Here is a 26,314-nt window from a genome sequence, read left to right on the forward strand (position 1 = left end):
GACAAAATGAGTGAAATTTTAAAAATATTCTTCTCAAGACCCAAATTAAGTAGAATCAAATATTCTTCATAGATAGAAGGGTCTTAACTAAAGGTGCTTTACCAAATGTGTGAATTTCATCACCTTGGGGTCTCATGTTTGCTTGGCTAAACTTGACTATAATTATAGTTTATATAAGGAAAACACATTTTTGACCATCATTTGTTTGATTTCTGTTTGAATTCATTCTAACTTGGTTAACATTATCAGCATTGGATGACAGTTTGATGGTATGCACATGTTGACCCTGACTGACCCCCATGGGTTGATGGGCGGGGCCCAAAATGGTCAGATTTAACTGAAATTTCAAAAGACATCTTCTCAAACCTCAAATATAATAGAATAAAAAACTCTTCAGAATAAAAAACTCTTCGTAGACGGAAGGGTCTTAAGATGCTTTCCTGAAATTATGAATTTCTTGACCCTGGGGTCTCACGTTTGCCCCTGGGGAGGAGGTACACTTTACTTTAGTTTATATCACATTTTTTACTATAATTTGTTTGATTTATATTGGAATTCATTCTAACTTTCAGCTTGGTCAAATTAGCTGAAAACTTTCTATGCTCAGATGAAAGCTAAGGCCCATGGGCCTCTTATCTGTGAAGTATTTGTTGATAAAATTGTCTTGTTTTCCAGCCTAATGCCCCTCACAACTACCAGGATGAAATGAAATCTCGACTAAGTACAGACACCCTCACCTCATCCAACCCCAGGTAGGTCAACACCAGACACCCTCCCCTCATCTGACCCCAGGTAGGTCACCACCAGACACCCTCACCTCATCCAACCCCAGGTAGGTCTACACCAGACACCCTCCCCTCATCCAACCCCAGGTAGGTCAACACCAGACACCCTCACCTCATCCAACCCCAGGTAGGTCTACACCAGACACCCTCACCTCATCTGACCCCAGGTAGGTCAACACTAGACACCCTCACCTCATATAACCCCAGGTAGGTCTACACCAGACTCCCTCACCTCATCTGACCCCAGGTAGGTCAACACTAGACACCCTCACCTCATATAACCCCAGGTAGGTCTACACCAGACTCCCTCACCTCATCCAACCCAAGGTAAGTCTAGACAGACACCCTCACCTCATCCAACCCCAGGTAGGTCTACACCAGACACCCTCCCCTCATCCAACCCCAGGTAGGTCACCACCAGACACCCTCACCTCATCCAACCCCAGGTAGGTCACCACCAGACACCCTCCCCTCATCTGACCCCAGGTAGGTCACCACCAGACACCCTCACCTCATCTGACCCCAGGTAGGTCTACACCAGACACCCTCACCTCATCCAACCCCAGGTAGGTCAACACCAGACACCCTCACCTCATCTGACCCCAGGTAGGTCTACACCAGACACCCTCACCTCATCCAACCCCAGGTAGGTCTACACCAGACACCCTCACCTCATCCAACCCCAGGTAGGTCTACACCAGACACCCTCACCTCATCCAACCCCAGGTAGGTCTACACCAGACACCCTCACCTCATCCAACCCCAGGTAGGTCTACACCAGACACCCTCACCTCATCTGACCCCAGGTAGGTCTACACCAGACACCCTCACCTCATCAGACCCCAGGTAGGTCTACACCAGACACCCTCACCTCATCTAACCCCAGGTAGGTCTACACCAGACACCCTCACCTCATCCAACCCCAGGTAGGTCTACACCAGACAACCCTCACCTCATCCGACCCCAGGTAGGTCTATACCAGACAGCTGTCTTGTCTATCTATATAAAGCTCCAGTCATAGAGAAAGTAGAACGTTTTTAGATCATAGAAGTTTGAATTTAGGAAGATCTTCATAAATTTATTTATTTTCTTGTTCCTGTTTGAATTTATATATATGTTAATATAATCAGCTTATGTCATGGCATGAGCGACTCAAGGAATTTTACCCAATTTGGTCTGAAGCATCCTTGGGTAAAGCTGAAGCAATTTTGTATAAACAGTGGATCTGCTCTGGCCACCAGGGTCCTGATGTTGATGTAGAGTGTCTTGCCATATTCACTGATATATGATCTAGGTGATACAGGGCCCATAGGGCCTCTTGTTTTACATATTATTTGTAATACTATAATTAAAGTCAGTAATCTGTAACGTTGTATCAATATGTAATCATGTCATATTTAAATGTTGTTATGTTGATTTACACCAAATCTTGATATGTTTATACATTGTACTGCTGTCACTAAAACCTTATAACATGGTTACAGGGACTGGGGAATGTTTAGTCCACCCCTACCAGTCTTCCAAAACCAGCTGAAGAACTCGAACGAGGACCTGTCTGTGGGCAGCAATAACCCATCTCCACGGAAGGAACTTTCTGGTGAGTATAAAAATAGCATCTTTCTATTGACCTGTCTCCACGGAAGGAACTTTCTGGTGAGTACAACAATAGCATCTCTCTATTGACCTGTCTCCACGGAAGGAACTTTCTGGTGAGTACAACGATAGCATCTCTATTGACCTGTCTCCACGGAAGGAACTTTCTGGTGAGTACAACGATAGCATCTCTATTGACCTGTCTCCACGGAAGGAACTTTCTGGTGAGTACAACGATAGCATCTCTATTGACCTGTCTCCACGGAAGGAACTTTCTGGTGAGTATAACAATAACATCTCTATTGACCTGTCTCCACGGAAGGAACTTTCTGGTGAGTACAACGATAGCATCTCTATTGACCTGTCTCCACGGAAGGAACTTTCTGGTGAGTACAACGATAGCATCTCTATTGACCTGTCTCCACGGAAGGAACTTTCTGGTGAGTACAACAATAGTATCTCTCTATTGACCTGTCTCCATGGAAGGAACTTTCTGGTGAGTACAACAATAGCATCTTTCTATTGACCTGTCTCCACGGAAGGAACTTTCTGGTGAGTATAACAATAGTATCTCTCTATTGACCTGTCTCTACAGAGGGAAACTTCAGGTGAGTATAACAATAGTATCTCTCTATTGACCTGTCTCAACGGAAGGAACTTTCTGGTGAGTATAACAATTGTATCTCTCTATTGACCTGTCTCCACGGAAGGAACTTTCTGGTGAGTATAAAAATAGTATCTCTCTATTGACCTGTCTCCACGGAAGGAACTTTCTGGTGAGTACAACGATAGTATCTCTCTATTGACCTGTCTCCACGGAAGGAACTTTCTGGTGAGTACAACAATAGTATCTCTCTATTGACCTGTCTCCACGGAAGGACACTTCAGGTGAGTACAACAATAGCATCTCTATTGACCTGTCTCCACGGAAGGAACTTCCAGGTGAGTATGACAATAGCATCTCTATTGACCTGTCTCCACGGAAGGAAAGTTCAGGTGAGTATAAAAATAGCATCTTTCTATTGACCTGTCTCCACGGAAGGAACTTTCTGGTGAGTACAACAATAGCATCTCTATTGACCTGTCTCCACGGAAGGAACTTTCTGGTGAGTACAACAATAGTATCTCTCTATTGACCTGTCTCCACGGAAGGAACTTTCTGGTGAGTATAACAATAGTATCTCTCTATTGACCTGTCTCCACGGAAGGAACTTTCTGGTGAGTACAACGATAGCATCTCTATTGACCTGTCTCCATGGAAGGAAAGTTCAGGTGAGTACAACGATAGTATCTCTCTATTGACCTGTCTCCACGGAAGGAACTTTCAGGTGAGTACAACGATAGTATCTCTATATTGACCTGTCTCCACAGAAGGAACTTTCTGGTGAGTACAACAATAGCATCTCTATATTGACCTGTCTCCACGGAAGGAACTTTCTGGTGAGTACAACAATAGCATCTCTCTATTGACCTGTCTCCACGGAAGGAACTTTCTGGTGAGTATAACAATAGTATCTCTCTATTGACCTGTCTCCACGGAAGGAACTTTCTGGTGAGTATAACAATTGTATCTCTCTATTGACCTGTCTCCACGGAAGGAACTTTCTGGTGAGTATAACAATAGCATCTCTCTATTGACCTGTCTCCACGGAAGGAACTTTCTGGTGAGTACAACGATAGTATCTCTCGATTGACCTGTCTCCACGGAAGGAACTTTCTGGTGAGTACAGCGATAGCATCTATTGACCTGTCTCCACGGAAGGAAACTTCAGGTTTGTAATCCATTAATGTGATGTCAAACAACATATATTGGTATGATGTCAGACAACATATATTGGTATGATGTCAGACAACATACATTGATATGATGTCAGACAACATACATTGATATGAGGTCAGACAACATACATTGATATGAGGTCAGACAACATACATTTGTTTTCAGATTTTAGCTTATGATAAATTGTTTATAACTGAAGTAGTAATCCTACAACACTTCACCACACCCAATTTATTTCAATCACCAAGTTATCTTATGCAAGACATCACTTACTAATTCAGTACAGCTATCTCCTCAACATCTTCTCTCAAACAAAAATTGTGCATGACTGGAAATATCTCAGAATGCTGTTTTGAAGAGTCTGTTGTTGTTCCAGATTTGAGCCCGAGGAAGGCAGGATTATCTGCAATAGGACGACAGGATACGACGGATGATGATTCTATAGAGGAGTTGGACTTACTGTACGATCCTTGTCTCAACTGTTACTATGATCCAAGGAGCTGTAAATACTATGAACTTGTGTAGCATTGTCCTCTTATATTCAACAGGTGTGTCAGCAAAATTTGATTGTCTGGAAATCTGAATATTCTGTTAGCCATCATTCATTTCCAATCAGCAATTTTCATGTTACAGTTTGGAATCCATTCATCAGCATTGACATAGGATTTTGTAATTGTAGTGGTGTTCATTCAGATTGTGAATTTCAGGTACCAAGTACATAAACATAGACATTGTCAGAAACTGTCACAGTTAAATACATGAACAGTGTGTAAATCTTTTTATTTAGTGAACGTCCTCAAGAAATGTTTTCAAGAAATGTGTTGATTCAGAAATCTGTGAGAGTTTTAAAATCTGGGAACTTATATACTTGTACATGTATGTTTTAACTATTAAAAGTTTTAATAACTTAAAAAAAAAACTATGTATAATAGTTTAAATGTTAAACTCAAAATACAGTTTATTTTGTTTGTCCCCTGGCTTGAAATATTGATGTCTGTCAATCCATCTGTCTGTCAATCCATCTGTCTGTCAGCCCATCAGTGTATCACTTCTTTGTCTATGAATTTAAGAGTGTTATCCATACAAGTAGTGTATACAGTAGATCAACCAATGATCATTATAGATACAGGCCTGTATCATCAGATCAACCAATGATCATTGTAGTTACAGACCTGTATCATCAGATCAGCCAATGATCATTATAGGTACAGGCCTGTATCATCAGATCAACCAATGATCATTATAGATACACACCTATATCATCACATCAACCAATGATCATTATAGATACAGACCTGTATCAGATCAACCAATGATCATTATAGATACAGACCTGTATCATCAGATCAACCAATGATCATTGTAGTTACAGACCTGTATCATCAGATCAACCAATGATCATTATAGATACAGGCCTGTATCATCAGATCAACCAATGATCATTATAGATACAGACCTGTACCATCAGATCAACCAATGATCATTATAGTTACAGACCTGTATCATCAGATCAACCAATGATCATTATAGTTACAGACCTGTGTCATCAGATCAACCAATGATCATTATAGATACAGGTCTGTATCATCAGATCAACCAATGATCATTATAGATACAGGCCTGTATCATCAGATCAACCAATGATCATTATAGATACAGACCTGTATCATCAGATCAACCAATGATCATTATAGATACAGACCTGTGTCATCAGATCAACCAATGATCATTATAGATACAGGCCTGTATCATCAGATCAACCAATGATCATTATAGATACAGGCCTGTATCATCAGATCAACCAATGATCATTATACAGACCTGTATCACCAGATCAACCAATGATCATTGTAGATACAGGCCTGTATCATCAGATCAACCAATGATCATTATAGATACAGGCCTGTATCATCAGATCAACCAATGATCATTATAGATACAGACCTGTATCATCAGATCAACCAATGATCATTATAGATACAGACCTGTATCATCAGATCAACCAATGATCATTATAGATACAGACCTGTATCATCAGATCAACCAATGATCATTATAGATACAGACCTGTATCATCAGATCAACAAATGATCATTATAGATACAGACCTGTATCAGATCAGCCAATGATCATTGTAGATACAGACCTGTACCATCAGATCAACCAATGATCATTATAGATACAGACCTGTATCATCAGATCAACCAATGATCATTGTAGATACAGACCTGTATCATCAGATCAACCAATTATCATTATAGATACAGGCCTGTATCATCAGATCAACCAATAATCATTATAGATACAGACCTGTATCATCAGATCAACCAATGATCATTATAGATACAGACCTGTATCATCAGATAACCAATGATCATTATAGATACAGGCCTGTATCATCAGATCAACCAATGATCATTGTAGATACAGACCTGTATCATCAGATCAACCAATGATCATTATAGATACAGACCTGTATCAGATCAACCAATGATCATTATAGATACAGACCTGTATCATCAGATCAACAAATGATCATTATACAGACCTGTATCATCAGATCAACAAATGATCATTGTAGATACAGGTCTGTACCATCAGATCAACCAATGATCATTATAGATACAGACCTGTACCATCAGATCAACCAATGATCATTATAGATACAGACCTGTACCATCAGATCAACCAATGATCATTATAGATACAGACCTGTACCATCAGATCAACCAATGATCATTATAGATACAGGTCTGTATCATCAGATCAACCAATGATCATTGTAGATACAGACCTGTATCATCAGATCAACCAATGATCATTATAGATACAGGTCTGTATCATCAGATCAACCAATGATCATTGTAGATACAGACCTGTATCATCAGATCAACCAATGATCATTATAGATACAGACCTGTATCATCAGATCAACCAATGATCATTGTAGTTACAGACCTGTACCATCAGATCAACCAATGATCATTGTAGTTACAGACCTGTACCATCAGATCAACCAATGATCATTGTAGTTACAGACCTGTACCATCAGATCAACCAATGATCATTATAGTTACAGACCTGTACCATCAGATCAACCAATGATCATTGTAGTTACAGACCTGTATCATCAGATCAACCAATGATCATTATAGATACAGGTCTGTACCATCAGATCAACCAATGATCATTATAGATACAGACCTGTACCATCAGATCAACCAATGATCATTATAGATACAGACCTGTATCATCACATCAACCAATGATCATTGTAGATACAGACCTGTATCATCAGATCAACCAATGATCATTATAGATACAGACCTGTATCATCAGATCAACCAATGATCATTATAGTTTAACACATGTTAGTGTATCATACAGACCTGTATCATTATATCAATGCTGTGTAGCATTCACAGCATAATTCAGTATTCTTGGCCAGTTGTGATTTATATAAATGGTATGTTTTCACAGAAAGTTATATTTAATAATTTGATAATAATTTTAGTTTTGCAATTTTATCTTATCTGCATGATATGATTCACAATGTAATGTATTTTATTTGTCAGTGATTAGAGTTAACATTTATTTTGGAGACTTGACATGTGTTGTATACAAAAAGGTTTACTTAGTTCACCAAGTACACAGGCTACCTACATTATGTAGATAAGGTTGGTTTGAATATTTCAGTTTTGTGATCAACATAGAGTTTGAGAATTACATTCTAGTTAATATCAGTTTAGACATTTCTTTTTTTCATCCCATATTGTTATTTATAAAATTTTATTTTATTAAGTAATTTAAATTGGTAATCACATCTGTAACACAGGCTACTTAGAATGAGAATGTTAAAAGTGAGATGTATTTTACAGTTTGATTTCTTTACGTTACATAGAGTTGCCATATTTGTAAAGTGATTGTCTGTATGAAATGAGGATAAGATCATCGCCGTGTTATCTACAGGTTTGTAACTGAAGGTTGATTTTTTACAGGCTTTGTTATATTTTTATTTAACAATACCTTGAACAGATACGTTGAGTTGACCACAAGGTGGCAATGTCTGGCTGTGAGGACAGTATGCCATATCAACTGCATTCCATGATCATCTGTGTGTTTAAAGTTTAGAACATTAAGGATTTTGTTAGTAAATTGAGTTGAACATCTTTTCAAATACATAATTATGAATTTGTGTTAAGTGCTTCAAAGGGACATCATGGTAAAAACATTTTTTTTATTGATTGTACATGTTTTTTTGATATAAATAATACATGTACACCTTACAATTTACATTTCTGTGCTATCCGTATAGTCACATCAATTTCCAGTGTCCAGCTTGACCACACAATTTAGTACACTTACTGCCGATGCAGCAGAATACATGTTTGTACATCATCCAGATTGCTCTGTCTGACTTGAACAGGTCCCATTTTGCCATCTTTTGTTTTATAACTCTTTTCAGCTACAGTCGATTAACTTGGGAAGCCATTTTTGTTGACATGTGTGTGGTGTATTCTGCACATGTGTTATAAATGACACAGAACATTCTGTATCTAGACCACTGGTCAACAGCGATCTAGACCACTGGTCAACAGCGATCTAGACCACTGGTCAACAGCGATCTAGACCACTGGTCAACAGCGAGAGATTTCCTTTCATGATTATTTATTCACATCTTTATATACATACCTCAGCGATATGTCATACAACTGGTGGTAATGATAACTGTTGTATATCCACAGTAATGATAACTGTTGTATATCCACAGTAAGTTAACACAACTGGTGGTAATGATAACTGTTGTTGTATTTCCACAGTAAGTTAACACAACTGATGGTAATGATAACTGTTGTTGCATTTCCACAGTAAGTTAACACAACTGATGGTAATGATAACTGTTGTTGTATTTCCACAGTAAGTTAACACAACTGGTGGTAATGATAACTGTTGTATATCCACAGTAAGTTAACACAACTGATGGTTATGATAACTGTTGTATATCCACAGTAAGTTAACACAACTGGTGGTAATGATAACGGTTGTTGTATATCCCTAGTAAGTTAACACAACTGATGGTAATGATAACTTGTTGTATATCCACAGTAAGTTAACACAACTGGTGGTAATGATAACTGTTGTATATCCACAGTAAGTTAACACAACTGGTGGTAATGATAACTGTTGTATTTCCACAGTAAGTTAACACAACTGATGGTAATGATAACTGTTGTATATCCACAGTAAGTTAACACAACTGGTGGTAATGATAACTGTTGTTGTATATCCACAGTAAGTTAACACAACTGATGGTAATAATAACTGTTGTATTTCCACAGTAAGTTAACACAACTGGTGGTAATGATAACTGTTGTTGTATTTCCAGTTATTCACTAATGTTACTGAAGAATTGGCGACCTGTACAATGATGGTTACACTAATAAGGTGTTCCATATGAACATGATTTAAGCTACAGGTTTTGTTTCCTCAATTACGGTTAACATATTTGAAAATCTGCTTTATACTTTTTAATGACAAAGCCTCTGATAATGCCACAATCTTACAATACAGTGGCAGTATAAGGGGGTTAACTGTATAGAGTGACAATGTTCAGTACAGTGGCAGTATAAGGAGGGTTAACTGTATAGAGTGACAATGTTCAGTACAGTGGCAGTATAAGGAGGGTTTACTGTATAGAGTGACAATGTTCAGTACAGTGGCAGTATAAGGAGGGTTAACTGTATAGAGTGACAATGTTCAGTACAGTGGCAGTATAAGGAGTGTTAACTGTATAGAGTGACAATGTACAGTACAGTGGCAGTATAAGGGGTTAACTGTATAGAGTGACAATGTTCAGTACAGTGGCAGTATAAGGAGGGTTAACTGTATAGAGTGACAATGTTCAGTACAGTGGCAGTATAAGGAGGGTTTACTGTATAGAGTGACAATGTTCAGTACAGTGGCAGTATAAGGAGGGTTTGCTGTATAGAGTGACAATGTTCAGTACAGTGGCAGTATAAGGAGGGTTTACTGTATAGAGTGACAATGTTCAGTACAGTGGCAGTATAAGGAGGGTTTACTGTATAGAGTGACAATGTTCAGTACAGTGGCAGTATAAGGAGTGTTAACTGTATAGAGTGACAATGTTCAGTACATTGGCAGTATAAGGGGGTTTACTGTATAGAGTGACAATGTTCAGTACAGTGGCAGTATAAGGAGTGTTAACTGTATAGAGTGACAATGTTCAGTACAGTGGCAGTATAAGGAGTGTTAACTGTATAGAGTGACAATGTTCAGTACAGTGGCAGTATAAGGAGTGTTTACTGTATAGAGTGACAATGTTCAGTACAGTGGCAGTACAGTGGCAGTATAAGGAGTGTTAACTGTATAGAGTGACAATGTTCAGTACATTGGCAGTATAAGGGGGTTTACTGTATAGAGTGACAATGTTCAGTACAGTGGCAGTATAAGGAGGGTTTACTGTATAGAGTGACAATGTTCAGTACAGTGGCAGTATAAGGAGGGTTAACTGTATAGAGTGACAATGTTCAGTACAGTGGCAGTATAAGGAGTGTTAACTGTATAGAGTGACAATGTTCAGTACAGTGGCAGTATAAGGAGTGTTAACTGTATAGAGTGAATGTTCAGTACAGTGGCAGTATAAGGAGGGTTTACTGTATAGAGTGACAATGTTCAGTACAGTGGCAGTATAAGGGAGGTTTACTGTATAGAGTGACAATGTTCAGTACAGTGGCAGTATAAGGGGTTAACTGTATAGAGTGACAATGTTCAGTACAGTGGCAGTATAAGGAGGGTTAACTGTATAGAGTGACAATGTTCAGTACAGTGGCAGTATAAGGGGGTTAACTGTATAGAGTGACAATGTTCAGTACAGTGGCAGTATAAGGAGGGTTAACTGTATAGAGTGACAATGTTCAGTACAGTGGCAGTATAAGGAGGGTTTACTGGAGTGACAATGTTCAGTACAGTGGCAGTATAAGGAGGGTTAACTGGAGTGACAATGTTCAGTACAGTGACAGTATAAGGGGGGTTAACTGTATAGAGTGACAATGTTCAGTACAGTGGCAGTATAAGGAGTGTTAACTGTATAGAGTGACAATGTTCAGTACAGTGGCAGTATAAGGGGGGTTAACTGTATAGAGTGACAATGTTCAGTACAGTGGCAGTATAAGGAGGGTTAACTGTATAGAGTGACAATGTTCAGTACAGTGGCAGTATAAGGAGGGTTTACTGTATAGAGTGACAATGTTCAGTACAGTGGCAGTATAAGGAGGGTTAACTGTATAGAGTGACAATGTTCAGTACAGTGGCAGTATAAGGAGTGTTAACTGTATAGAGTGACAATGTACAGTACAGTGGCAGTATAAGGGGTTAACTGTATAGAGTGACAATGTTCAGTACAGTGGCAGTATAAGGAGGGTTAACTGTATAGAGTGACAATGTTCAGTACAGTGGCAGTATAAGGAGGGTTTACTGTATAGAGTGACAATGTTCAGTACAGTGGCAGTATAAGGAGGGTTAACTGTATAGTGATGTGAATGTTTACAGGATGTGTCCTTTATGATTTATGAAAGAGGTATACAGACCTATGCTGAGTGACGTTTGATAAACATGTTGCTGAATTGTTAATGTTTTATTTAATATGTACACAAGTCTGTGATCCAAAAGGAGAGAGAAATAAAAGTAGAAATATGAATGATTTTGTTTATTTTCTAGAATATGTTCTGTTGGTAATACAACTTGCAAAGCCCTATTGTCTAGATGTTCAAAAGGTTATTGAATGCTATTCACTCTAACTATCCCAGAGGAGATCAGAGGTAAAATATGACTATGTACTACGTCATAGACTATAAGATGTTTTTATGGTTGGCAAGCTAGGCACCGTACCTTATACATACCCGAATGCTTGTATTTCAAAGTTGTTCTTATGATGACACCCCTTAATGTCGAAACTAGTAAATATTTGGATTTCAGTCGAGAAACCCAGCAAGATGTTGTCGTGGTCATTTTTTACCTCTGATTACTCTATTTTACGGCCGGACTCCTGTGATTACTCTATTTTACGGCCGGACTCCTGTGATTACTCTATTTTACGGCCGGACTCCTGTGATTGCTCTATTTTGCGGCCAGACTGACCTCTGATTACTCTATTTTACGGCCGGACTCCTGTGATTACTCTATTTTACGGCCGGACTGACCTGTGATTGCTCTATTTTACGGCCGGACTCCTGTGATTATTCTATTTCACGGCCGGACTCCTGTGATTACTCTATTTTACGGCCGGACTCCTGTGATTACTCTATTTTACGGCCGGACTCCCGTGATTACTCTATTTTACGGCCGGACTGACCTGTGATTACTCTACTTTACGGCCGGACTTACCTGTGATTACTCTATTTTACGGCTGGACTCCTGTGATTACTCTATTTTACGGCCGGACTTACCTGTGATTACTCTATTTTACGGCTGGACTCCCGTGATTACTCTATTTTACGGCCGGACTGACCTGTGATTACTCTACTTTACGGCCGGACTGACCTGTGATTCCTCTATTTTACGGCCGGACTTACCTGTGATTACTCTACTTTACGGCCGGACTCCTGTGATTACTCTATTTTATGGCCGGACTCCTGTGATTACTCTATTTTACGGCCGGACTCCTGTGATTACTCTATTTTACGGCCGGACTCCTGTGATAACTCTATTTTACGGCCGGACTCCTGTGATTACTCTATTTTACGGCCGGACTCCTGTGATTACTCTATTTTACGACCGGACTCCTGTGATTACTCTATTTTACGGCCGGACTCCTGTGATTACTCTATTTTACGGCCGGACTCCTGTGATTACTCTATTTTACGGCCGGACTCCTGTGATTACTCTATTTTACGACCGGACTCCTGTGATTACTCTACTTTACGGCCGGACTTACCTGTGATTACTCTATTTTACGGCCGGACTCCTGTGATTACTCTACTTTACGGCCGGACTCCTGTGATTACTCTATTTTACGGCCGGACTCCTGTGATTACTCTATTTTACGGCCGGACTCCTGTGATTACTCTATCTTACGGCCGGACTCCTGTGATTACTCTATTTTACGGCCGGACTCCTGTGATTACTCTATTTTACGGCCGGACTCCTGTGATTACTCTATTTTACGGCCGGACTCCTGTGATTACTCTATTTTACGGCCAGACTGACCTGTGATTACTCTATTGTACGGCCGGACTCCTGTGATTACTCTATTTTATGGCCGGACTCCTGTATTCCTTGTGGAATCCATCTACTGGGCATCACAGAACTACACCGATACTACCTATACGAACGATGGAAATCCCACTATCCGTTTATCTCTGGGGAGAGTTATTTTTGGAAACAAAGTCCAATTATGCTGAATGGTCCATGAAATGTTAGTCAGCATTGCCTCTCCATACCTATGTTTTAGGTCTGGAATGTTAGTCAGCATTGCCTGTCCATAGATATGTTTTAGGTCTGGGATGTGTTAGTCAGCATTGCCTGACCATAGATATGTTTTAGGTCTGGGATGTGTTAGTCAGCATTGCCTGTCCATAGATATGTTTTAGGTCCGGGACGTGTTAGTCAGCATTGCCTGTCCATAGATATGTTTAGGTCCGGACTGTTGGTCAGCATTGCCTGTCCATAGATATGTTTTAGGTCCGGAATGTTAGTCAGCATTGCCTGACCATAGATATGTTTTAGGTCTGGGATGTTAGTCAGCATTGCCTGACCATAGATATGTTTTAGGTCTGGGATGTTAGTCAGCATTGTCTGTCCATAGATATGTTTTAGGTCCGGAATGTTGGTCAGCATTGCCTGTCCATAGATATGTTTTAGGTCCGGAATGTTAGTCAGCATTGCCTGACCATAGATATGTTTTAGGTCTGGGATGTTAGTCAGCATTGTCTGTCCATAGATATGTTTTAGGTCTGGACTGTTGGTCAGCATTGCCTGACCATAGATATGTTTTAGGTCCGGAATGTTAGTCAGCATTGCCTGACCATAGATATGTTTTAGGTCTGGGATGTGTTAGTCAGCATTGCCTGTCCATAGATATGTTCTAGGTCTGGTATGTTAGTCAGCATTGCCTGTCCATAGATATGTTTTAGGTCTGGGATGTGTTAGTCAGCATTGCCTGACCATAGATATGTTTTAGGTCTGGACTGTTGGTCAGCATTGCCTGACCATAGATATGTTTTAGGTCCGGAATGTTAGTCAGCATTGCCTGACCATAGATATGTTTTAGGTCTGGGATGTGTTAGTCAGCATTGCCTGTCCATAGATATGTTCTAGGTCTGGTATGTTAGTCAGCATTGCCTGTCCATAGATATGTTTTAGGTCTGGGATGTGTTAGTCAGCATTGCCTGACCATAGATATGTTTTAGGTCCGGACTGTTGGTCAGCATTGCCTGACCATAGATATGTTTTAGGTCCGGAATGTTAGTCAGCATTGCCTGTCCATAGATATGTTTTAGGTCTGGGATGTGTTAGTCAGCATTGCCTATCCATAGATATGTTTTAGGTCTGGGATGTGTTAGTCAGCATTGCCTGACCATAGATATGTTTTAGGTCTGGGATGTGTTAGTCAGCATTGCCTGTCCATAGATATGTTTTAGGTCTGGTATGTTAGTCAGTATTGCCTGTACATAGATATGTTTTAGGTCCGGAATGTTAGTCAGCATTGCCTGACCATAGATATGTTTTAGGTCTGGTATGTTAGTCAGCATTGCCTGTCCATAGATATGTTTTAGGTCTGGGATGTGTTAGTCAGTATTGCCTGACCATAGATATGTTTTAGGTCCGGAATGTTAGTCAGTATTGCCTCACTATATGACCATAGATATGTTCTAGGTCTGGTATGTTAGTCAGCATTGCCTGTCCATAGATATGTTTTAGGTCTGGGATGTGTTAGTCAGCATTGCCTGACCATAGATATGTTTTAGGTTCGGGAACTGTTAGTCAGCATTGCCTGACCATAGATATGTTTTAGGTCCGGAATGTTAGTCAGCATTGCCTGTCCATAGATATGTTTTAGGTCTGGGATGTGTTAGTCAGCATTGCCTATCCATAGATATGTTTTAGGTCTGGGATGTGTTAGTCAGCATTGCCTGACCATAGATATGTTTTAGGTCTGGGATGTGTTAGTCAGCATTGCCTGTCCATAGATATGTTTTAGGTCTGGTATGTTAGTCAGTATTGCCTGTACATAGATATGTTTTAGGTCCGGAATGTTAGTCAGCATTGCCTGACCATAGATATGTTTTAGGTCTGGTATGTTAGTCAGCATTGCCTGTCCATAGATATGTTTTAGGTCTGGGATGTGTTAGTCAGTATTGCCTGACCATAGATATGTTTTAGGTCCGGAATGTTAGTCAGTATTGCCTCACTATATGACCATAGATATGTTTTAGGTCTGGGATGTGTTAGTCAGCATTGCCTGTCCATAGATATGTTTTAGGTTCGGGAACTGTTAGTCAGCATTGCCTGACCATAGATATGTTTTAGGTCCGGACTGTTGGTCAGCATTGCCTGACCATAGATATGTTTTAGGTCTGGAATGTTAGTCAGCATTGCCTGACCATAGATATGTTTTAGGTCCGGAATGTTAGTCAGCATTGCCTGACCATAGATATGTTTTAGGTCTGGGAAGTGTTAGTCAGCACCGCCTATCCATAGTCAGCATATCCTGTCCATAGATAGGTCTGGGAAGTGTTAGTCAGGTCAAGAACTTGTCTCTGAGTACACCTCTCACATGAGGAAAAGTCGAGGACTTCTGTCTGACACCTGTCACATAAGAATGTCAAGAACTTCTGTCTGACACCTGTCACATGAGGAAAGGTCGAGGACTTCTGTCTGACAACTGTCACATGAGGAAAGGTCGAGGACTTCTGTCTGACAACTGTCACATGAGGAAAGGTCGAGGACTTCTTTCCGACAACTGTCACATGAGGAAAGGTCGAGGACTTCTTTCCGACACCTGTCACATGAGGAAATGTCAAGGACTTCTGTCTGACACCTGTCACATGAGGAAAGGTCGAGGACATGTTTGTGACACCTGTCACATGAGGAAAGGTCGAGGACTTCTTTCCGACACCTGTCACATGAGGAAATGTCAAGGACTTCTGTCTGACACCTGTCACATGAGGAAAGGTCGAGGACATGTTTGTGACACCTGTCAAATGAGGATGGGTCGAGGACTTCTTTCCGACACCTGTCACATGAGGAAAGGTCGAGGACTTCTTTCCGACAACTGTCACATGAGGAAAGGTCGAGGACTTCTTTCCGACACCTGTCAAATGAGGATGGGTCGAGGACTTCTTTCCGACACCTGTCAAATGAGGAAAGGTCGAGGACTTCTGTCTGACAACTGTCACATGAGGAAAGGTCGAGGACTTCTTTCCGACAACTGTCACATGAGGAAAGGTCGAGGACTTCTTTCCGACACCTGTCACATGAGGAAAGGTCGAGGACTTCTGTCTGACAACTGTCACATGAGGAAAGGTCGAGGACTTCTTTCCGACAACTGTCACATGAGGAAAGGTCGAGGACTTCTGTCTGACAACTGTCACATGAGGAAAGGTCGAGGACTTCTTTCTGACACCTGTCACATGAGGAAATGTCAAGGACTTCTGTCTGACACCTGTCACATGAGGAAAGGTCGAGGACATGTTTGTGACACCTGTCACATGAGGAAAGGTCGAGGACTTCTTTCCGACACCTGTCACATGAGGAAAGGTCGAGGACTTCTTTCCGACAACTGTCACATGAGGAAAGGTCGAGGACTTCTGTCTGACACCTGTCACATAAGAATGTCAAGAACTTCTGTCTGACACCTGTCACATGAGGAAAGGTCGAGGACTTCTGTCTGACAACTGTCACATGAGGAAAGGTCGAGGACTTCTGTCTGACAACTGTCACATGAGGAAAGGTCGAGGACTTCTTTCCGACAACTGTCACATGAGGAAAAGTCGAGGACTTCTTTCCGACACCTGTCACATGAGGAAATGTCAAGGACTTCTGTCTGACACCTGTCACATGAGGAAAGGTCGAGGACATGTTTGTGACACCTGTCACATGAGGAAAGGTCGAGGACTTCTTTCCGACACCTGTCACATGAGGAAAGGTCGAGGACTTCTTTCCGACAACTGTCACATGAGGAAAGGTCGAGGACTTCTTTCCGACACCTGTCAAATGAGGATGGGTCGAGGACTTCTTTCCGACACCTGTCAAATGAGGAAAGGTCGAGGACTTCTGTCTGACAACTGTCACATGAGGAAAGGTCGAGGACTTCTTTCCGACAACTGTCACATGAGGAAAGGTCGAGGACATGTTTGTGACACCTGTCACATGAGGAAAGGTCGAGGACTTCTTTCCGACACCTGTCACATGAGGAAAGGTCGAGGACTTCTTTCCGACAACTGTCACATGAGGAAAGGTCGAGGACTTCTGTCTGACAACTGTCACATGAGGAAAGGTCGAGGACTTCTTTCTGACACCTGTCACATGAGGAAATGTCAAGGACTTCTGTCTGACACCTGTCACATGAGGAAAGGTCGAGGACATGTTTGTGACACCTGTCACATGAGGAAAGGTCGAGGACTTCTTTCCGACACCTGTCACATGAGGAAAGGTCGAGGACTTCTTTCCGACAACTGTCACATGAGGAAAGGTCGAGGACTTCTTTCCGACACCTGTCACATGAGGAAAGGTCAAGGACTTCTTTCTGACACCTGTCACATGAGGAAATGTCGAGGACATGTTTGTGACACCTGTCACATGAGGATGGGTCGAGGACTTCTTTCCGACACCTGTCAAATGAGGATGGGTCGAGGACTTCTTTCCGACACCTGTCAAATGAGGAAAGGTCGAGGACTTCTTTCCGACACCTGTCACATGAGGAAAGGTCGAGGACTTCTGTCTGACACCTGTCACATGAGGAAAGGACGAGGCCTTTTTTTGGACAACTGTCACATGAGGAAATGTTGAGGACATGTTTGTGACACCTGTCACATGAGGAAAGGTCGAGGACTTCTTTCCGACACCTGTCACATGAGGAAAGGTCGAGGACTTCTTTCCGACACCTGTCACATAAGGAAATGTCGAGGACATGCTTGTGACACTTGATCAAGTTGTTTGAAAAAACAGGCCAGGACACGATGTAGAAAATGGTGTATATTTATTGTTTCTTCCTTATGTACAAAATCACAATTCATCAAATTTTAAATACATCAATACTACAGATTCCCAAACCCCCTGTTTAGAAAAATGAACTGGAGGAATAATTAATTACAATGTTTTCAATATCGTAAAAATGAGGACCAATATTTTCTTTAGCTTAGGAATGAAACAAAGTACATTGTAGTGACTATCTGGTGTTCCCAGATATTTTAATGATCACCTCTTTTTAACAGGAAATGCTAAACAGACTCACCAATATGGTTTTCATGGATTTCTGTGTAAAGGTGAATTTGATTGTTAGGGTGTTCTGTCTGAATTTCATAGTGAAGAAAAAACATGTATTCTCACCTTTCCTCCATAAAAATATAATTTAAACCAATATGAACGTATAATGTATAGATTACTGAAACCATTTTCAAGCAGTTCATTATGGATATATATATGTATATACATATTTTGTGTATAAAGCCTCGTTATATAAGGAGCTACTCATAAAACCATACTGATAATACAACAGTAAAATACACTCGCACAACTAAAAGGTATGTATCGTGTAATGATAATCGGGCGAGAAGAAACTTTACCTTGTTGGTTCCAGTCATTCTCTTTTATAAAACAATGCCTACATGAATAATATTTTTGAGCTTGTTGTAAGCATTCAATTCAATCACTGATGTAATATAAAACAGGCCAGTAAATTTCCAAAGAGACAGGGTCATACAATATATTTATTGAGACAATTTCTCAAATAAAAAGTACAAAAGAAAATTTTTCGAAGACTTTTTAATTGCTTTAACTGAAAAACTATTTAAAAATGCATAGAGATAGAATTATGTACAAAGACTGACTGAACAACATCAGAAAGCATCCAGAGGTTTATATTTGTTATCGTTGTGTTGGTATACATTTTTAAACTATGCAAAAATATATGTAATATGGTACAGAAAGATTCTACAGAATAAAGAAATATGATTTACAGGGCCAGATATTACACAGATGGAGGAGATGAACTGCTAAGTCTCCCATCAGTGTAATAGTTTGACATTCTGTTTCTCATTTGTACTGCCCATTGACAGCTCTCTGATAATACATCCTCCTTGAGTCTTCAGCCTCCTATTTTCACCTTGATCATTCAATATGATTATGTCTTTGAAGTGAACATTGGTTACACACATGTATATTTCTAGAATCATTATTCTATTGCCCCCAGGTGACAGGACACCTGTCCTGTAATACTATTTCGACTGGGTATATTTATTCATTTGTTCAAAGTTCCTTTATGATATCTCTGTTACCCTAGGGACCTGTGTGTACTATACACTCACATACCCATACATTGCCCCTATAATGAGAATTCTCTGTTACCCTAGGGACCTGTGTGTACTATACACTCACATACCCATGCATTGCCCCTATAATGAAAATTTGGTATCAAACTTTACATAGTAATATATTCATTATAAAAACAATTCTGACCTGTGTTCTATTCCTGTTTTAAATATTAGAAATCTTCCCATTCTACAAAATAATTCTGCCAAAATGTTTTTGTGAAGAGAATGAATATCATCATAAGATTTTTGTTTTATAATCTATATACAGACATATTTTAGTAACAACATCACTGATGACATGTAATACATTTCTTAGTTTGATCCTTCTGTCCACTTTCCCAGATAACTTTTCTTTGTCACGTTTTTTTTTTCCATGGGTAAGCTTCATCTTCAGCACATGAAGCGTTTTATATACACATTGGAAACATTATTATTATATCACTATGTAAGAATTATTCAAGGATGCTGAAGCATGCAGCCCATCATCTTCACCTTGAACATAGTTACAAACAGCAGCAAGTTTGTTGGCAGATCAGAGATAATAAATGACCCATACAGTCCGGGAAAATGAGGAATCACAGAGTAAAGTCCCGTCGGCCACCATACTGAGAGTCCGGGACGGCCACCACTGGCTGAATCGGCACGGAATGCTTCGAAAGGGTGTCGCCCGAGTAGCCATTCAACTCGGCTGTAATAAAAACATATTGATTATTTCAAATATGAATTGGAAATGTATAAAACAAACCAGAAATATTTTTAAAATACTGAAGTTAGCAGTCTAACTACCATCCTACAACTATATATACAGGTAGAGACCTGCCTTATATACCTGCCTTATTTACCTGCCTTATATACCTGCCTTATATACCTACCTTATTTACCTGCCTTATATACCTGCCTTATTTACCTGCCTTATTTACCTGCCTTATATACCTGCCTTATTTACCTGCCTTATATACCTGCCTTATTTACCTGCCTTATTTACCTGCCTTATCTACCTGCCTTATTTACCTGCCTTATCTACCTGCCTTATTTACCTGCCTTATCTACCTGCCTTATTTACCTGCCTTATATACCTGCCTTATTTACCTGCCTTATATACCTGCCTTATTTACCTGCCTTATATACCTGCCTTATTTACCTGCCTTATATACCTGCCTTATTTACCTGCCTTATTTACCTGCCTTATTTCTGCCTTATTTACCTGCCTTATATACCTGCCTTATTTTATGTTACACACCCAAACCAGTGAATCCAAAATCACATGGAAATGTAGATGAAGGATTTTTTCCCTTCAATACATATCTCTAACATTTCAACACATATACTTCAAACATCTTAATTTAGTCAAAATTAAGATTTCTTTGAAGCCCAGCTCGCTCAAATGAATCAAAGTAAACCAACTACTTTGGAATTTTTAAATATCTATACAGAAATGAAGAATTAATCAAGACAATGAATTTGTTAATGTTACACATTCAGTAATCTTACACTTTAGACCAACTCCCATGGTTCTGAGGGACAACCTTTCAATTAAACAGAAAGATGTTCATTTGTAAGGCTATCCAAGTATTTCAGATAACTACACATATACTCACACTTTGTCACTGTGCCGGTCGTTGAGTACATCTCCAGCTTTGCACGTTTTGTAGCTAAGAGGAATGCAAGAATAGCTAGAAAGGCAGCATCAAATATACCGAGGATGGCGAGGATGTAACCCCAGCGGATCCCACACTCGCCCAGGCGGTACTCCCCAGCCATATCACCACAGATAGTCTTCACCTCGGCCTGGTTCCATCCGCTAGGGTAGATCACACAGGCCAGAAACATGAACAGAGCTACAAGGAAAACAGGTATTAAAGGTGAAATTAAAGTCAATTTGGAATTAATACAGTTAATTAACAATTACACTAAAACATGGCCTGGCCTGCATGTCAAATTTCAAGGAATCATAGCAAGTGTTTATATACTACCTCCCAACCATCACCTGTCTATAAAGACCACATACACACAAACTGTCTATATATAACACACCACCATCACCTGTCTATAAAGACCACATCCACACAGAAACTGTTTATATATAACACACCACCATCACCTGTCTATAAAGACCACATCCACACAGAAACTGTTTATATATAACACACCACCATCACCTGTCTATAAAGACCACATCCACACAGAAACTGTCTATATATAACACACCACCATCACCTGTCTATAAAGACCACATCCACACAGAAACTGTCTATATATAATACACCACCATCATCTGTCTATAAAGACCACATCCACACAGAAACTCTATATATAACACACCACCACCACCTGTCTATAAAGACCACATCCACACAGAAGCTGTCTATATATAACACACCATCACCTGTCTATAAAGACCACATCAACACAGAAACTGTCTATATATAACACACCACCATCACCTGTCTATAAAGACCACATCCACACAGAAACTGTCTATATATAACACACCACCATCACCTGTCTATAAAGACCACATCAACACAGAAACTGTCTATATATAACACACCACCATCACCTGTCTATAAAGACCACATCCACACAGAAACTGTCTATATATAACACACCACCATCACCTGTCTATAAAGACCACATCCACACAGAAACTGTCTATATATAACACACCACCATCACCTGTCTATAAAGACCACATCCACACAGAAACTGTCTATATATAACACACCACCATCACCTGTCTATAGACCTCATCAACACAGAAACTGTCTATATATAACAAACCACCACCACCTGTCTATAAAGACCACATCAACACAAAAACTGTCTATATATAACACACCATCACCTGTCTATAAAGACCACATCAACACAAAAACTGTCTATATATAACACACCATCACCTGTCTATAGAAACCTCATCCACACAGAAACTGTCTATATATAACACACCACCATCACCTGTCTATAAAGACCACCTCCACACAGAAACTGTCTATATCTAATGTATGCCCTGGTCATCTGTCTATAAAGACCAAGTCTACTATGAACCACCTCCAATCACCTGCCTATACAGGCCATATTCTAATAGAAACTTTCATCCTTTCAGACAACATACACGTTTCCTGTTATACAGAAAACTATTTCTAGGTTTTCCTACATATGCTATTTAACTAACTTTATACAAATGTTATTAAATTTCCATAAAATCAGATTGGATATGCTATCTATCAAACTTCTTACACTTTAACATTCACAATATATAGACACACTTGACTTAGTCAATTGTATCTGTGTATTGTTAGTTTAACACAGTGGAATCTAATGGAGCACTCGTTGCTGGGACACCAAAGTGTTCACACTGGAATTCACTGTGAGATCACTTAATGTTTTTTTTATCTTGAAATGTTAATCCCACTGCTGTGATGAGTGCATTTTAAATAGATGTAAAAAATAGTTTTATTTGTTTATGAACAATCGAAGTACAACCCCCACCACTACCACAACCACCACCACTACAAGGTACCACCACCATCTGACACCCCCACCCCACCACTACAAGATACCACCACCATCTGACCCCCACCCCACCACTACAAGGTACCACTACCATCTGACCACCCACCCCACCACTATTAGGTACCCCCACCATCTGACCCCCCACCCCACCACTATAAGGTACCACCACCATCTGACCCCCACCCCACCACTATAAGGTACCACTACCATCTGACCCCCCACCCCACCACTATAAGGTATCACCACCATCTGACACCCCCACCCCACCACTATAAGGTACCACCACCATCTGACCCCCCACCCCACGACCACTACAAGGTACCACTACCATCTGACCCCCCACCCCACGACCACTACAAGGTACCACCACCATCAGACCACCCACCCCACCACTACAAGGTACCACCACCATCTGACCCCCACCCCACCACTACAAGGTAGATAGATGTAAAAAATAGTTTTATTCGTTTATGAACAATCGAAGTACAACCCCCACCACTACCACAACCACCACCACTACAAGGTACCACCACCATCTGACACCCCACCACCACTACAAGGTACCACCACCATCTGACCCCCACCCCACCACTACAAGGTACCACTACCATCTGACACCCCCCACCACCACTACAAGGTACCACCATCATCTAACCCCCCACCCCACCCCACCACTACAAGGTGCCACCACCATCTGACACCCCACCACCACCTGACACCCCCCACCACCACTACAAGGTACCACCACCATCTGACACCCCCACCACCACTACAAGGTACCACCATCATCTAACCCCCCACCCCACCCCACTACTACAAGGTGCCACCACCATCTAACCTCCCACCCCCCACTACAAGGTACCACCACCATCTGACCCCCACCACACCACTACAAGGTACTCCAATATTCTCACGTTTTTGTATAACTTTTACTTAAAAGTATACATAAAACATGTACTGGTACCTACGCGTACTGGTACCTACATTACTGGTACCTACGCATACTGGTACCTACATGTACTGGTACCTACGCATTAAGCGTACTGGTACCTACGCCTACTGGTACCTACGCATTAAGCGTACTGGTACCTCCGCCTACTGGAACCTACGCGTACTGGTACCTATGCGTACTGGTACCTACATGTACTGGAACCTACACGTACTGGTACCTACACGTACTGGTACCTACACGTACTTGTACCTACACATACTGGTACCTACATGTATTGGTACCTACACATACTTGTACCAACACGTACTGGTACCCACACATACTGGTACCTATGCGTACTGGAACCTACGCGTACTGGTACCTACACGTACGGTTACCTACATATACTTGTACCTATATATACCTTTTAGTATCTTATCAATTAAGAAATAAGTCTCTTTTTGTAGTTCAAGTAAACAACCATAACAAGGGTTATTAGTAAACACCCATAACAAGGGTTATTAGTAAACACCCATAACAAGGGGCATTAGTAAACACCCATAACAAGGGGCATTAGTAAACACCCATAACAAGGGTTATTAGTAAACACCCACAAGGGGTTATTAGTAAACACCCATAACAAGGGTTATTAGTAAACACCCATAACAAGGGTTATCAGTAAACACCCATAACAAGGGTTATCAGTAAACACCCATAACAAGGGTTATCAGTAAACACCCATAACAAGGGTTATTAGTAAACACCCATAACAAGGGGCATCAGTAAACACCCATAACAAGGGTTATCAGTAAACACCTGTAACAAGGGTTATTAGTAAACACCCATAACAAGGGGCATCAGTAAACACCCATAACAAGGGGCATCAGTAAACACCCATAACAAGGGTTATCAGTAAACACCTGTAACAAGGGTTATTAGTAAACACCCATAACAATGGTTATTAGTAAACACCCATAACAATGGTTATTAGTAAACACCCATAACAATGGTTATAAGTAAGCACACATGACAAGGGGCACCAGTAAACACCCATTACAAGGGTTATTAGTAAACACCCATAGCAAGGGTTATTAGTAAACACCCATAACAAGGGTTATTAGTAAACACCCATAACAAGGGTTATTAGTAAACACCCATAGCAAGGGGCATCATCCATTTCTTGAATGAATCATATTGGACTTCATAGTGAGCGATTCATTCTTTTTTTTCAAATAAAATCACTTTCATAAAAAATATATAGCATTAAATTGTTATATATGAGTGCCTGTTTTCTTTAATTATGATGAAATATGAAGATGCTTAAATATATAAAGCAGTCAATTCATACACATAAATAATTTATATATTGTGGATAAAAAATCATGATTATAATGCAGTTGATATACTATATATATAATACATATTTGCGTTATACCAGAGATGATTTCCATAATTCCACACAAGTAGAACACCAAGGTTTTCTTGAAGCAGAAGAAGAAGAGCAGGGCAGCTACTGTGATCAACATCAACAAGGCTGATACACCAACGAAGAACGATGTCGCTTTGAAGGAGTTGTTGAGGATCGAGTCCCAGCTGAAGGGGGACCCATCACACAAGTACTCCCCACGGTCGTGATCGGGGTAGCAGTTGGCGTACACGCCCAGATGTCCGTATCCCGGGGACTGCGGACTGTCTCCAATCCACTGAGGCTGGATAAATGTCACCAGATTCAATATACACCAGATGATTGTGAGCAGACCCCATAATGCACAGATAGCACGGTATTCTCTCATGTAACGAAAATGGTACACTCTTGCTGTCTCTGGGTTGAATTTAGAAACATTCGGATCCATAACAGACGTCATGATGCTACCCCGACCTGCAGCACCTGTTTGTGCGATATTTACAAACTCCCCGACGTTTCTTCCACCGGTCGAAATTAGACCTCGTGTGTAGTTTGTAAACGGAGGGTGAGGTCTACGATTCGTAGCCTCTGTCAATGGAAATACAATCTAAAAATAGCGCCCGATCAAACTGGTAGAACAGGTTTCTACCTCAGCTCATTGATTGGCTGTGCTTACCTGTTGTTGATACCGCCATGCATAAACCTGTTCCACCAGAGCTATTTTAAGAATACCACATGGCTCATTACAGATGC

The 26,314-nt window shown here is 40.5% G+C and overlaps 3 protein-coding genes and 1 long non-coding RNA gene across 5 annotated transcripts in view; 3 read left to right on the forward strand and 1 right to left on the reverse strand.

Moving 5' to 3' along the window:
- Nucleotides 1–5,349, forward strand: part of LOC117331269 (uncharacterized protein C3orf67 homolog) — a 32,234-nt gene extending 26,885 nt beyond the window's left edge. Inside the window, exons 18-20 of one of the 2 annotated variants that reach the window (XM_033889875.1) lie at nt 676–752; nt 2,270–2,382; nt 4,535–5,349. In XM_033889875.1, the coding sequence (XP_033745766.1) occupies nt 676–752; nt 2,270–2,382; nt 4,535–4,683 (339 nt within the window). In that variant the 3' untranslated portion in view covers nt 4,684–5,349. The remainder of the gene's footprint in view (nt 1–675; nt 753–2,269; nt 2,383–4,534) is intronic. The other variant, XM_033889876.1, reaches the window with a different exon arrangement.
- Nucleotides 5,350–9,968: 4,619 nt separating this feature from the next.
- Nucleotides 9,969–11,875, forward strand: LOC117331271. Its single transcript, XR_004533451.1, has 2 exons — nt 9,969–10,474; nt 10,922–11,875. It is a non-coding gene; the product is annotated as an uncharacterized LOC117331271 (long non-coding RNA).
- A 5,165-nt stretch (nt 11,876–17,040) lies between these two features.
- LOC117330998 lies at nt 17,041–18,186 on the forward strand. Its single transcript, XM_033889590.1, has one exon. The coding sequence runs from the start codon at nt 17,041–17,043 to the stop codon at nt 18,184–18,186; it is 1,146 nt and encodes a 381-aa protein (XP_033745481.1).
- Nucleotides 18,187–18,359: 173 nt separating this feature from the next.
- Nucleotides 18,360–26,163, reverse strand: LOC117331272 (LHFPL tetraspan subfamily member 5 protein-like). The gene is made up of 3 exons (XM_033889878.1): nt 25,592–26,163; nt 21,308–21,547; nt 18,360–20,397 (listed from the first exon to the last, which is right to left on the reverse strand). The coding sequence occupies exons 1-3, from the start codon at nt 26,019–26,021 to the stop codon at nt 20,285–20,287; spliced, it is 783 nt and encodes a 260-aa protein (XP_033745769.1). The 5' UTR covers nt 26,022–26,163; the 3' UTR covers nt 18,360–20,284.
- Nucleotides 26,164–26,314: the final 151 nt, after the last annotated feature.

Source organism: Pecten maximus, chromosome 7 (genome assembly GCF_902652985.1).
Source record: "Pecten maximus chromosome 7, xPecMax1.1, whole genome shotgun sequence".
NCBI lineage: Eukaryota > Metazoa > Mollusca > Bivalvia > Pectinida > Pectinidae > Pecten > Pecten maximus.

What these genes read in the sequence shown, in the direction of transcription:
- LOC117331272 (XM_033889878.1), bottom strand. Translation starts at nt 26,021, where the DNA reads ATGACGTCTGTTATGGATCCGAATGTTTCTAAATTCAACCCAGAGACA. An exon ending in AATTATGGAAATCATCTCTG is followed by an intron (nt 21,548 to 25,591) that starts GTATAACGCAAA and finishes TTTTCCTTGTAG; the next exon opens with CTCTGTTCATGTTTCTGGCC. An exon ending in GACCGGCACAGTGACAAAGT is followed by an intron (nt 20,398 to 21,307) that starts GTGAGTATATGT and finishes TTTTTATTACAG; the next exon opens with CCGAGTTGAATGGCTACTCG.
- LOC117330998 (XM_033889590.1), top strand. Translation starts at nt 17,041, where the DNA reads ATGAGGAAAGGTCGAGGACTTCTGTCTGACAACTGTCACATGAGGAAA.